Source organism: Coregonus clupeaformis, chromosome 3 (assembly GCF_020615455.1).
Source record: "Coregonus clupeaformis isolate EN_2021a chromosome 3, ASM2061545v1, whole genome shotgun sequence".
Classification (NCBI taxonomy): Eukaryota; Metazoa; Chordata; class Actinopteri; order Salmoniformes; family Salmonidae; genus Coregonus; species Coregonus clupeaformis.
Window position 1 is genome coordinate 30,281,771 of NC_059194.1, and position 14,123 is coordinate 30,295,893.

The window sequence follows — 14,123 nt, forward strand, 5'->3', positions numbered from 1 at the left end:
TGTCGTGGCGGTGCATGCGCAGTAGGATTGTGTTTTACTGCCACAAGCAAAAATGGCGACGTCCCTAGGAGCTAACACATACAACAGACAGAATTGGGAAGACGCGGTACGTATTAAATCGTCCAAATAATGTGTTATAACCTGGAAAAGAAGGGTATATAAAACTATAAACTAACGGCGTAATTCCCTTCAATATATGGATCATGATTTACTAGGAAAGGCTAACGTCAGCTAGCGAACGAACGTTAGTAGCGCAAGCGTGGCTGTGTCGCAAGTTAGCTAGTTAACTTGCCAACTAGAAGCGGTTTAGCTGCACAGGTGAAAGAGGTAATTTATTGTCTTTGGCTTAGCCTATTTAAAATTATTCTAAACTGGCAGTAGCGGTGTGTGGGTAAAATAACTCCCCCTCCCAATATTACAAACTATGCATTCTCTGTGTGTGGCGTCTTCGTGCAAGTACAACACATGTTGACTCACCCTATTTGTAGAGAAACGCCAATGCCATCCTCCTCTTTCATGTTGACGAAACAGTATATCACTGTCATACAGTACACACTTTTTTTTATTTAAATATTTTGTTGTCCTAGGCTACCTGGCTAAAATGCTTACTCGCTAGCCTAACTTCCATTCATGGGCAACGTTAGCTAGTTAACATTAGCCTTCTACATCTAGCTACATGTTCAACGTCCATCCTCTCAGGCCAGGGGCACAACAATGTATGAATTAATGGTTGGATCAGAATAGCCATTATAATCATTGGCAAGTACGGAGAATTAGGTAAAACCAGTCCAAATCCCTATCTCCATCCATGGCTAATTTTGTCAAGGGCCAATTTTAGCTAGTTGGCTAGCTAGCCACCTGAGGACAACATCACAACGAGATGCAACAATTCCAAGTTTTTCTGTCAATGGCAAATGCTCTCAATGGGATTTGATAGGAGTGACGCCAAATCCAAGCTGGCTTCCCTTGACACTTTTTTTTGGGTGCGCCAGGACCATTCACATTTGAGCTCGCTCAGGTTAGCTCAACGCTGATTGGCTAATTCTTTATAAAAAAAAAAAAAATTCTGTGAAAGGAGGCCACTGTCTTCCCTTGCCTTCAATGCTACAGGTGGCAAACTCGTTTGGACCAGACAGCATCAGATAGATGGCCTACACAGCATCAGATAGATGGCCTACACATAGAGAGAGAGAGGGCCGCTGTTTTGCTTGCACGGATGCGTTCTCCTGTGAGATACATTCAGCCTCTTGCGAATTGAAGGAAAATTATGAATCACAGAGAGACATAAGATACACCTTTTTTTTTTTGGTGGGGTAGCCTGGCTTCCCTTGGCATCCATGAATAGAAGCCACTGTAAACTGGGTGTTTCGAGCCCTGAATGCTGATTGTCTGAAAGTCATGGTATAGTTTTATAATAGCAATAAGGCACCTCGGTGGGGTTGTGGTATGCAAGTGATAATGCCTGTGAAGCCAGTGTTTGGAGGATACAGTGTATTCGGAAAGTATTCAGACTCCTTGATTTTTTTCCACATTTTGTTATGTTACAGCCTTATTCTAAAATGGATTAAATAGTTTTTTCCCCCTCAATCTACACACAATACCCCATAATGACAAAGCGAAAAACATGTTTTTAGATTTTTTTTGCAAATGTGTGTGTATGCAGTGGGGGAAAAAAGTATTTAGTCAGCCACCAATTGTGCAAGTTCTCCCACTTAAAAAGATGAGAGGCCTGTAATTTTCATCATAGGTACACGTCAACTATGACAGACAAAATGAGAAAAAAATATCCAGAAAATCACATTGTAGGATTTTTTATGAATTTATTTGCAAATTATGGTGGAAAATAAATATTTGGTCAAAAACAAAAGTTTCTCAATACTTTGTTATATACCCTTTGTTGGCAATGACACACGTCAAACGTTTTCTGTATGTCTTCACTAGGTTTTCACTCACTGTTGCTGGTATTTTGGCCCATTCCTCCATGCAGATCTCCTCTAGAGCAGTGATGTTTTGGGGCTGTCGCTGGGCAACACAGACTTTCAACTCCCTCCAAAGATTTTCTACGGGGTTGAGATCTGGAGACTGGCTAGGCCACTCCAGTTCCTTGAAATGCTTCTTACGAAGCCACTCCTTCATTGCCCGGGCGGTGTGTTTAGGATCATTGTCATGCTGAAAGACCCAGCCACGTTTCATCTTCAATGCCCTTGCTGATGGAAGGAGGTTTTCACTCAATCTCACGATACATGGCCCCATTCATTCTTTCCTTTACACGGATCAGTCGTCCTGGTCCCTTTGCAGAAAAACAGCCCCAAAGCATGATGTTTTCACCCCCATGCTTCACAGTAGGTATGGTGTTCTTTGGATGCAACTCAGCATTCTTTGTCCTCCAAACACAATGAGTTGAGTTTTTACCAAAAAGTTATATTTTGGTTTCATCTGACCATATGACATTCTCCCAATCCTCTTCTGGATCATCCAAATGCACTCTAGCAAACTTCAGACGGGCCTGGACATGTACTGGCTTAAGCAGGGGGACACGTCTGGCACTGCAGGATTTGAGTCCCTGGCGGCGTAGTGTGTTACTGATGGTAGGCTTTGTTACTTTGGTCCCAGCTCTCTGCAGGTCATTCACTAGGTCCCCCCGTGTGGTTCTGGGATTTTTTGCTCTTGTGATAATTTTGACCCCACGGGGTGAGATCTTGCGTGGAGCCCCAGATTGAGGGAGATTATCAGTGGTCTTGTATGTCTTCCATTTCCTAATAATTGCTCCCACAGTTGATTTCTTCAAACCAAGCTGCTTACCTATTGCAGATTCAGTCTTCCCAGCCTGGTGCAGGTCTACAATTTTGCTTCTGGTGTCCTTTGACAGCTCTTTGGTCTTGGCCATAGTGGAGTTTGGAGTGTGACTGTTTGAGGTTGTGGACAGGTGTCTTTTATACTGATAACAAGTTCAAACAGGTGCCATTAATACAGGTAACGAGTGGAAGACAGAGGAGCCTCTTAAAGAAGAAGTTACAGATCTGTGAGAGCCAGAAATCATGCTTGTTTGTAGGTGATCAAATACATATTTTCCACCATAATTTGCAAATAAATTCATAAATCCTACAATGTGATTTTCTGGATTTTTTTTTCTCAATTTGTCTGTCATAGTTGACGTGTACCTATGATGAAAATTACAGGCCTCTCTCATCTTTTTACGTGGGAGAACTTGCACAATTGGTGGCTGACTAAATTATTTTTTCCCCCAAGCGGACATAACATTTACATATTTGGCTCCAATTCAAATATATCTATATTATACAGTATAATAATTCGTTATAGTAATGAATATTTAATGCAAACAATACCAGCAGTATTGTTTGCATTAAATAAGTGCTGTTAAAAAGAAGAAAAAAATATATATACACACTACTGTTCAAAACTTTGGGGTCACTTAGAAATGTCCTTGTTTTTAAAAGAAAAGCACTTTTTTTGGTCCAGTAAAATAACATCAAATTGATCAGAAATACAGTGTAGACATTTTTAAGGTTCTAAATGGCTATTGTAGCTCGAAACGGCTGATTTTTAATGGAATATCTACGTAGGTGTACAGAGGCCCATTATCAGCAACCATCTGTCCTGTGTTCCAATGGCACGTTGTGTTTGCTAATCCAAGTTGATCATTTTAAAAGGCTAATTGATCATTAGAAAACCCTTTTGCAAGTTTAGCTTGTTTGTCCCATTGGGCACATCAGTTTAGAGACACTGGAGATAAGTTATGGCAACTAATATGTACACGCGTCTTGGACAGTCAGAGGAAACGGGTCCCTCAAGAATAACCATCACATAGTCAGAATAGCACAGGCTCATGTGAACTGGCAGTGTATGAATTGTACGGATGTTGACCCCTGTCTTTTATGGGTTCAGTTACAACCGGTTACGCGACAGCAACCTGACAGCACTTCTCATCACCCAGCCATGGGAACTACTGTCAGGTTGCACAGATGGTATTCTGGGTTGACTTTGGAGGACAATCCTCTCTTTTCCCAACTTCTCTTTATGTGCCTCCAGTTCCCAGATAGGCCTAATAGGTCATGCCCGCATACATCAGACTTAACTTTGTATGATAACTCTTGTCATGGTAAAGCCTCCAGAAATGTTAGCCAATTGCTTTAGTGTTTTGATTCTAACCCAAAACACACTTGTACACAAACACTCACCTCACTCACTCTTGGGTGTGAACCCTGCAACCCAAAACTTCAGGAGCTGCTTATACAGTGAGGGGAAAAAAGTATTTGATCCCCTGCTGATTTTGTAAGTTTGCCCACTGACAAAGAAATGATCAGTCTAATTTTAATGGTAGGTTTATTTGAACAGTGAGAGACAGAATAACAACAACAAAATCCAGAAAAACGCATGTCAAAAATGTTATAAATTGAGTTGCATTTTAATGAGGGAAATAAGTATTTGACCCCCTCTCAATCAGAAATATTTCTGGCTCCCAGGTGTCTTTTATACAGGTAACGAGCTGAGATTAGGAGCACACTCTTAAAGGGAGTGCTCCTAATCTCAGCTTGTTACCTGTATAAAAGTCACCTGTCCACAGAAGCAATCAATCAATCAGATTCCAAACTCTCCACCATGGCCAAGACCAAAGAGCTCTCCAAGGATGTCAGGGACAAGATTGTAGGCGTACACAAGGCTGGAATGGGCTACAAGACCATCACCAAGCAGCTTGGTGAGAAGGTGACAACAGTTGGTGCGATTATTCGCAAATGGAAGAAACACAAAATAACTGTCAATCTCCCTCACCCTGGGGCGCCATGCAAGATCTCACCTCGTGGAGTTGCAATGATCATGAGAACGGTGAGGAATCAGCCCAGAACTACACGGGAGGATCTTGTCAATGATCTCAAGGCAGCTGGGACCATAGTCACCAAGAAAACAATTGGTAACACACTACGCCGTGAAGGACTGAAATCCTGCAGCGCCCACAAGGTCCCCCTGCTCAAGAAAGCACATATACAGGCCCGTCTGAAGTTTGCCAATGAACATCTGAATGATTAAGAGGAGAACTGGGTGAAAGTGTTGTGGTCAGATGAGACCAAAATCGAGCTCTTTTGGCATCAACTCAACTCGCCATGTTTGGAGGAGGAGGAATGCTGCCTATGACCCCAAGAACACCATACCCACCATCAAACATGGAGGTGGAAACATGCTTTGGGGGTGTTTTTCTGCTAAGGGGACAGGACAAATTCACTGCATCAAAGGGACGATGGACGGGGCCATGTACCGTCAAATCTTGGGTGAGAACCTCCTTCCCTCAGCCAGGGCATTGAAAATGGGTCGTGGATGGGTATTCCAGCATGACAATGACCCAAAACACATTGCCAAGGCAATAAAGGAGTGGCTCAAGAAGAAGTATATTAAGGTCCTGGAGTGGCCTAGCCAGTCTCCAGACCTTAATCCCATAGAAAATATGTGGAGGGAGCTGAAGGTTCGAGTTGCCAAACGTCAGCCTCGAAAACCTTAATGACTTGGAGAAGATCTGCAAAGAGGAGTGGGACAAAATCCCTCCTGAGATGTGTGCAAACCTGGTGGCCAACTACAAGAAACATCTGACCTCTGTGATTGCCAACAAGGGTTTTGCCACCAAGTACTAAATCGTGTTTTGCAGAGGGGTCAAATACTTATTTCCCTCATTAAAATGCAAATCAATTTATAACATTTTTGACATGTGTTTTTCTGGATTTTTTTGTTGTTATTCTTTTTCTCACTGTTCAAATAAACCTACCATTAAAATTATAGACTGATCATGTCTTTGTCAGTGGGCAAACGTACAAAATCAGCAGGGGATCAAATACTTTTTTTCCCTCACTATATTTAGACTTTCTAATGAGGTGGTTGATATTGAAGACCGTAAAGGTTAGAAGTTGGACTGAAAACACATCTTCCAACAGATGGTGAAGTAGGTGCTAGTGAGTCCAGCAATCGTAGCATTCACACGCAGCATAGGGCCAGAGTACACACTGTTTCGTCAAGCAAGAAAGGTGTGAGAATGTGTAGCTTGTGACCAGAGAAACCACGCGGCGCTGTTATGATGATAAACCAGTATTGCTGTGTGTTGGATGCATTTATGTTTTGTTGAACCTTTTTGTATTTTCCTCCAGGATTTTCCAATTCTGTGTCAGACATGTTTGGGGGAAAATCCATACATCCGCATGGTGAGTTGTTTATCTTTGCAGTTTATGTTTACACTTGTTATTTGAAATTCTAACTTTTGCTGCAGAATTCTCAATTTTATACTCATGTTTCATTAACAGAGCAAAGAGAAGTATGGGAAAGAATGCAAGGTAATATAATTCGTTATTCCAGTTCAGTCCTCTTATGCAATATGGAAGCACATTATTCAGTGAATAAAATGTTCTGCATATCTAGAAATATTGCATTGGGCCCTGCCACTATGTTCAATGGCCATGTTTAACCCCCTAGAGTCTATTTCCACAGCCCCAAGGAAATCTACTTAGCATAATAATAAAAAATCCACATCAGAATCCATCAGTTTAAGATAGAGATGTTTTTTTTTGCATTGGATGCGTTTCAATCATCCGCCGATGTCGCACTTCCACATCTGCGGTGGAAGATGGCAGAGCTAGAGCTGTGGTTGTCAGACCATGAGACAGAATTATTATGTAGAAGAACTGAAACTCAGTTCTGGTGACTTTTTAAAAGGACATGCTGGGATCCCTGTCTTTTTAACAAAGGTCATTAAAACTGTGCATTGACTTCGTGTATGAATGCATGTTTCCCTCCCTATGGCCATCGTAACTTACTTGCATCTCGAGAGGAATATTTATCTCGCATTGAACATACAACAACAAGCAGACTAGGTAATAAGAAACTATTCTACTATGGAGTTGTCCGATTTTTCTATTCATTACTTGTTTTATTTTCAGAGAAAGTACATGTGGACTGTTCTAGCATCTTCAAAGTGCACCGTGGCAGAAATATTTTGTCATGTTCCATATTTTTTGGGCGTGTCCGCAATGATTTTGCCGTGGCGCAGCGCCACAGCTAAATGACTGCAGCAGAAACACTGAACTCTGTGCTCGCCACTTCTCCTCCTCTCAGATCTGTGCACGTCCCTTCACTGTGTTCCGCTGGTGTCCAGGAACGAGGATGCGCTTCAAGAAGACAGAGGTGTGTCAGACCTGCAGCAAGATGAAGAACGTCTGTCAGACCTGTCTGCTTGACCTGGAGTACGGTATGTCATACAATTCATAGATGCCTTACCTGTACCACCTTACTCAGTGTTTTCCACAAGTACATAGAGTAGAGTAGCCAGCCCAATAGAAAAGGTAGCCAGCCAAGCTCAATTTTGGTGGCCTCTGGTACATTCTAATGCCTTAATTCCATCTGAAATACACTGCGAAATTATTGAGTACTTTATCAAGTTTACCTCCCAGATTGGAAAAATGTATTGTGCAGAAAGACATGACTTTACAATTTGTAGTTAATGTTTAGTTGAGAAGGTTTTTTGGAAAGGCTTTCCATCTACCAGAAGACTGTTTTCATTAGCATCATCGCTAACGCCTACACAAAGTGGTAGACGCGCACACCACACAGACGGGGGCATTCTCGTTACAGGAAATACCAATCACTGATGCATTCTGTTCATGTCTTATGATAAACTTGGGTATATTAATTAATTTTCAATACATTTAGTTGATTCCCTACTAAGGTCAATACATTTTTGAATATTGTTGATTTCCGTTTTAATGCCTGGATTCCGTGAGTGCCTTAATTATCATATTTGGACCAGAATGAAATTCTCCACTACCTGTTGTTCCTGCAGTGATGATTCACCATCTTCATCGAATGTTTCATAATTTATCTGCAGATAATCACCAAAAAGGCATACCAGTAGCCTATGCAAATTAAAGAGCCAAATGAATGGCTCTCTCACCGATGCGATTCAGTAGTTTACACTGACTGACGAGACGAGTCACTCATTTTAGAGTCAGTGCCGAGCAAGCCCTGACATCCTAGGAAGGGAAACCTAGACGCGTAGACAAGATGGCGTATTGAATAGAAAGCGGTACAAAACACCTCAAGATAAAAACTAAATATTCAAAATCAGTAAGTTAGACTAAATATTAGCATTTCATATATTCGCAGTTAATATAATTCAATCTGGATAATAACACAAAACAGATCATAAGGCTAGAGAAATATATCGACAAATATTACAACAACACGCAACACCCAAACATGACTGAAGACAAGCGTGGCGAGCCGATCCCCAAAAGGAAACGCGACTCATCGACTGATACAGATGATATATGCTTTTCACCACTGGGTATGGTAAGTGTGGAAAGCGACCTGTTGAAGTCGATAAATGACAAATTGGGCATACTAGAATTGGTCAGTAAAGACGTAAAAGAGTTGAAAGCGATTCTTCAAATGAGTGACGAAAAAGCTTTGGTAATGGAGAAAGAAACCAAAGAATTAAAAGTGACTGTCTCTAAAATGGAAACGGACGTTACGGAACTAAAAAAGGAGAACAACCTTCTGAGAGAAGCCTTACTAGACATCCAAACTAGATCGATGAGGGAAAATCTAGTACTTACGGGTATTCAGGAAAAGGAGGGAGAAATAAAAGAGAATATTATGAAGGACTTCCTGCATACAGCGCTACAAATCCCACTCGAGGCTGTCGATAAAATCCAACTCGAACGTGTACACCGTTTCGGAAAAAGAGGACAGAAATATGAGCGCCCAATCCTTGCCAAATTTGCTTTTTTTAAGGATAAAGCTATGGTGAAAAGCCTAGGAAAAATACTTGCTGGCACAAAAATAGGCATGAATGATCAGTTCCCGAGGGAGATTGTAGAAAGGCGCAAAGTTCTGTATCCAATCTTCAAGGAAAACAGATTAAAAGGGAAACGTGTTGCACTCGTGGTGGATAAACTATATATTGACAACCAAATGTTCAGAGACACAAAGACTACTCCATGGCTTTCTGAAAGTTGTAATAGAGGAGTCGAATATTGGAGCACCTGATACTAGCAACGATAGGGATTGTAATATTAAATAACATTTATAGTAAGTATATTATTTTATAAAAGGATAAAACGACATAACAAACAGAATAATTCATCTTTAAATACAAATAATTAGAACATGGCTTTTTTGGCGGGAGGTTGTTGTTTTGGCAGATGGTTGTTGTGGTTGGTTCTGTGTTCTCTCTGGCGTCCTTTCCCCCTTGCGGCAGATGTGGATGCGGGTGCGTTTGCACGCTCGGCCCATTTCTTCCGCAGTCAACCATGTGGTGTGCATTTTTGTGTTTGAAAAGGTGCAGCGTTAAGTGAGTGAGAGGGGAAATGGTTGCATATCCCAGAGCCGACCGGGGGTCTATGAGCAGGGGTAGTGAGAGAGAGCTTTCAATTTTGTGTAGATGAGGGATATACATTTTTAAATATAGTATACATCTAATCTAATTTTTCATTGTCCTATCATGATGGAAAGATCCCTAACCCTATAACCTGGACACCCACCTGAGCGACCCATACACCAAAGAGAAGTTCCCATCACTTTTATGGACCTGCTGTGAGTATGCAGCCTAAACAGAGAAATATATGCGGTCAGAGACCTACTTGAGCAGCACCGCCCCCTCAAGATTCTGAGCCTGCCTGGCAGGGTTGGTCCTACAAAGCCAGAGCCCCCTGAAGGGAGAGCATAATATACAAGGAAATTCTCAAAGCTGCTAATGAGAACCTTGACGACCTTTTACCTAGCCGGTGGGGATTCCGGTGGGGTACGCCCACCCAGGCAGTGGCAGTGCTGGCAACACTGGCTGCAGTAACCCATGGGGAGGGGGTCACACTCTGACAATCAGAGAGGGGGTTTATCATTGTGGCCCAGGTGGCACAAAATAATCAAAGGTCTGACCGCACGGAGATGCTTGGGAAAATGGTTACAACAGGGGATCAGAGTGTTTGTCTCAGGTGAAGAGGGTGGATCTGATCTCCATCACCTAGGACTTGACATAGATTAAGTAGATTAATCAAATCTCACATTGTTATCAATTTCTGCTCAATCTGCATGCTTTCTCAATCAGCTTTAACTGTATGTGGACTCGTAAATCAAGTTATTTCTCGAGTTGGGCTCTGGGATATAACAGCCGTTGAGTATCTGATTTTATGGTGGATTGTGGAGGAGGGGGGTTGAGTGTGTTGGAGTATGTGAGTATGTGCGTGTGTGCTTGTCTGGCATCTGTTGTGGGGGGGTGGGGATGTTGTGGGGGAGGGCGGGGTATGGGATGGACCACAGGAATTATTTGCTAGGATAATAATTGCTTGTCAATTAATTAAATGTAATACAATGGCAATCCGGGTTATATGTTAGAATCCTACGCGTGAACTGCTGACATTATTACGCATATTAATTGATAATGATGGAAAATAGGATATGCATAATTTTTTTAAAATAGATATATATATATATATATGAGAGAGAGAGAGAGAGAGGTGAAAGCATTGGAAATGCTTTTGGCGGTTAATCTGCTTCTGTTTTGTGGGTGGCACTGTGTGCTGTTTTCGATGGATGGGTCCTGGCCTCTCGGGGCCTTAGGGATCCGGAGGGACGTGGGTGGGATGCTGATCACTGGGATGACGGCTCAACTTGGGATGGGGAGGGGCTTTAGCGTGGGAATTAGTGGAGAACAATTGAAGGGTTACTCCGTAGCAATGCAAATATCACGGTACAGCTATATGGACACTCAATCATTACGGTATTTTTTTATTGGTAAATTTACAAACATATATAATGATAAATAGACTTAACTTGTATCTCATTATGGTGAAATAAGTATAGCCAGTTATAATTGTAATGGCTTAGCTGATAATAACAAAAGAAGAACAATATTTACATGGCTCAAAGAGAAGGAATATAATATCTATTGTATACAGGAAACTCATTCAACAATTCGAGATGAAGTAGCGTGGAAAAAAGAATGGGGGGGATATACTTCTCCCATGGGCAAAGAAATTCAAAAGGGTAAATTCGATCCGAATGTGCAAATTGTCAAAACAGATACGCAAGGTAGATGGATTATTTTAAATATGTTATTGGACCATAAACAGATATGGCTCATTAACCTTTACGGACCAAATAATGATGATCCACAATTCTTTGACTATATATATAATACATTATCAAGCCTGCAAGCAATTCAAGACAATATTTTTATGGTGGGGGATTATAATACTGTTTTAAATAGCTCAATGGACCGTAAAGGAAATCACACCACAAACAATCACCTACATGCTCTTAAGGAAATTGTGAATGTCATGGATACTTTAGAATTAGTAGATATATGGAGGCTTAAATATACTGATCTAGTTAGATATACATGGCGGAGACTGAATCAAGCTAGTCGTCTTGACTTCTTTCTTATCTCATTCTCGTTGGCACCAAAAGTAAAAAAGTGTTTATAGGGGACAGAATGCGGTCGGACCATCATATAATAGGCATATACATTACTCTCACTGAATTTCCATGTGGGCGAGGATATTGGAAATTTTATCAAAGCCTATTGGATGATAATTTATTTATAATTAGAACAAAGGAATTTATAACTGACTTTTTCCAACATAACATAGGTACAGCGAATCCCCTTATTGTATGGGACACCTTTAAATGTGCCTTTAGAGGCCATGCAATTCAGTACTCATCTCGAAAACAAAAGCAATTTAGGTCAAAAGAGTTTATACTAAGAAAGGAAATAGAAAGTCTAACAGAACAGATAGATGGCAATAAAAACTGTAACATAGAGGCTCAGAATAAATTAGAGGAAAAACAAAAAGAAATGGAGAAACTTATTCAAGAAAGATCAAGTGTAATATATTATTAAAATAAAGCAAACTGGATGGAATATGGGGAAAAATGCACAAAATTCTTTTTTAATCTTCAACATAGGAATGCTACCAAAAAGAACTTAATGAAACTGGTTACAATTGACGGAGTACCCCATAATTCACCAAATGATATTTTGAAGGAAGAAACAAAGTACTTTAAGCATATGTTTTCTTTTCAGTCGCCTCCATCTCCTCTAACTGAAGCTAATTGTAGAGATTTTTTTTCTATTGATAATGTCAAATTAACAGCCACACAGAAAGACTCATGTGAAGGTGAAATTAGAGGTGGAACTTCTGGATGCAATTAAATACTTTTAAGTCCGGGAAAACTCCAGGGTTGGATGGCATACCAGTCGAGGTATACCAAAGGGGACCGTTATTAGCATGTTTTAACAACTCCTATGTTAATGGTAGATTATCTGACACTCAAGAAGAAGGTCTGATCTCATTATTACTGAAACAGGATACAAGTGGAAAATATAAAGATCCAGTCCATTAAAACAATTGGAGGCCCCTTACACTTCAGTGTTGTGATGCAAAATGTATAGCGCATAGAATTAAAAAGGTATTGTCGGATATTATTCATTCTAATCAGACAGGTTTTTTATATGGAAGATACATTGGAGATAATATAAGGCAAGTATTGGAAACAATAGAACATTATGGAAAATCGGAGAAACCAGGCCTGCTATTCATAGCAGACTTCGAAAAGGCATTTGATGAAGTACGACTGGGGTTTATATACACTGCTCAAAAAAATAAAGGGAACACTTAAACAACACAATGTAACTCCAAGTCAATCACACTTCTGTGAAATGAAACTGTCCACTTAGGAAGCAACACTGATTGACAATACATTTCACATGCTGTTGTGCAAATGGAATAGACAACAGGTGGAAATTATAGGCAATTAGCAAGACACCCCCAATAAAGAAGTAGTTCTGCAGGTGGTGACCACAGACCACTTCTCAGTTCCTATGCTTCCTGGCTGATGTTTTGGTCACTTTTGAATGCTGGCGGTGCTTTCACTCTAGTGGTAGCATGAGACGGAGTCTACAACCCACACAAGTGGCTCAGGTAGTGCAGCTCATCCAGAATGGCACATCAATGCGAGCTGTGGCAAGAAGGTTTGCTGTGTCTGTCAGCGTAGTGTCCAGAGCATGGAGGCGCTACCAGGAGACATCAGGAGACGTGGAGGAGGCCGTAGGATGGCAACAACCCAGCAGCAGGACCGCTACCTCCGCCTTTGTGCAAGGAGGAGCAGGAGGAGCACTGCCAGATCCCTGCAAAATGACCTCCAGCAGGCCACAAATGTGCATGTGTCTGCTCAAACGGTCAGAAACAGACTCCATGAGGGTGGTATGAGGGCCCGACGTCCACAGGTGGGGGTTGTGCTTACAGCCCAACACCGTGCAGGACGTTTGGCATTCGCCACTGGCGCCCTGTGCTCTTCACAGATGAAAGCAGGTTCACACTGAGCACATGTGACAGAGTCTGGAGACGCCGTGGAGAACGTTCTGCTGCCTGCAACATCCTCCAGCATGACTGGTTTGGCGGTGGGTCAGTCATGGTGTGGGGTGGCATTTCTTTGGGGGGCCGCACAGCCCTCCATGTGCTCGCCAGAGGTAGCCTGACTGCCATTAGGTACCGAGATGAGATCCTCAGACCCCTTGTGAGACCATATGCTGGTGCGGTTAGCCCTTGGTTCCTCCTAATGCAAGACAATGCTAGACCTCATGTGGCTGGAGTGTGTCAGCCCGTTCCCCAGACCTGAATCCAATTGAGCACATCTGGGACATCATGTCTCGCTCCATCCACCAACGCCACGTTGCACCACAGACTGTCCAGGAGTTGGCGGATGCTTTAGTCCAGGTCTGGGAGGAGATCCCTCAGGAGACCATCCGCCACCTCATCAGGAGCATACCCAGGCGTTGTAGGGAGGTCATACAGGCACGTGGAGGCCACACACACTACTGAGTCTAATTTTGACTTGTTTTAAGGACATTACATCATAGTTGGATCAGCCTGTAGTGTGGTTTTCCACTTTAATTTTGAGGGTGACTCCAAATCCAGACCTCCATGGGTTGATAAATTTGATTTCCATTGATCATTTTTGTGTGATTTTGTTGTCAGCACATTCAACTATGTAAAGAAAAAAGTATTTAATAAAATTATTTCATTCATTCAGATCTAGGATGTGTTGTTTAAGTGTTCCCTTTATTTTTT

At 41.7% G+C, this 14,123-nt stretch overlaps 1 protein-coding gene across 1 annotated transcript in view; it reads left to right on the plus strand.

Annotated features, from left to right (window-relative positions):
* Positions 1-14,123, plus strand: part of LOC121544633 (pre-mRNA-splicing factor RBM22) — a 23,426-nt gene continuing 9,303 nt past the window's right edge. Inside the window, exons 1-4 of the mRNA XM_041854626.1 lie at positions 1-106; positions 6,150-6,203; positions 6,303-6,332; positions 7,111-7,243. Coding sequence (XP_041710560.1) covers positions 53-106; positions 6,150-6,203; positions 6,303-6,332; positions 7,111-7,243 — 271 coding nt within the window. The 5' untranslated portion in view covers positions 1-52. The remainder of the gene's footprint in view (positions 107-6,149; positions 6,204-6,302; positions 6,333-7,110; positions 7,244-14,123) is intronic.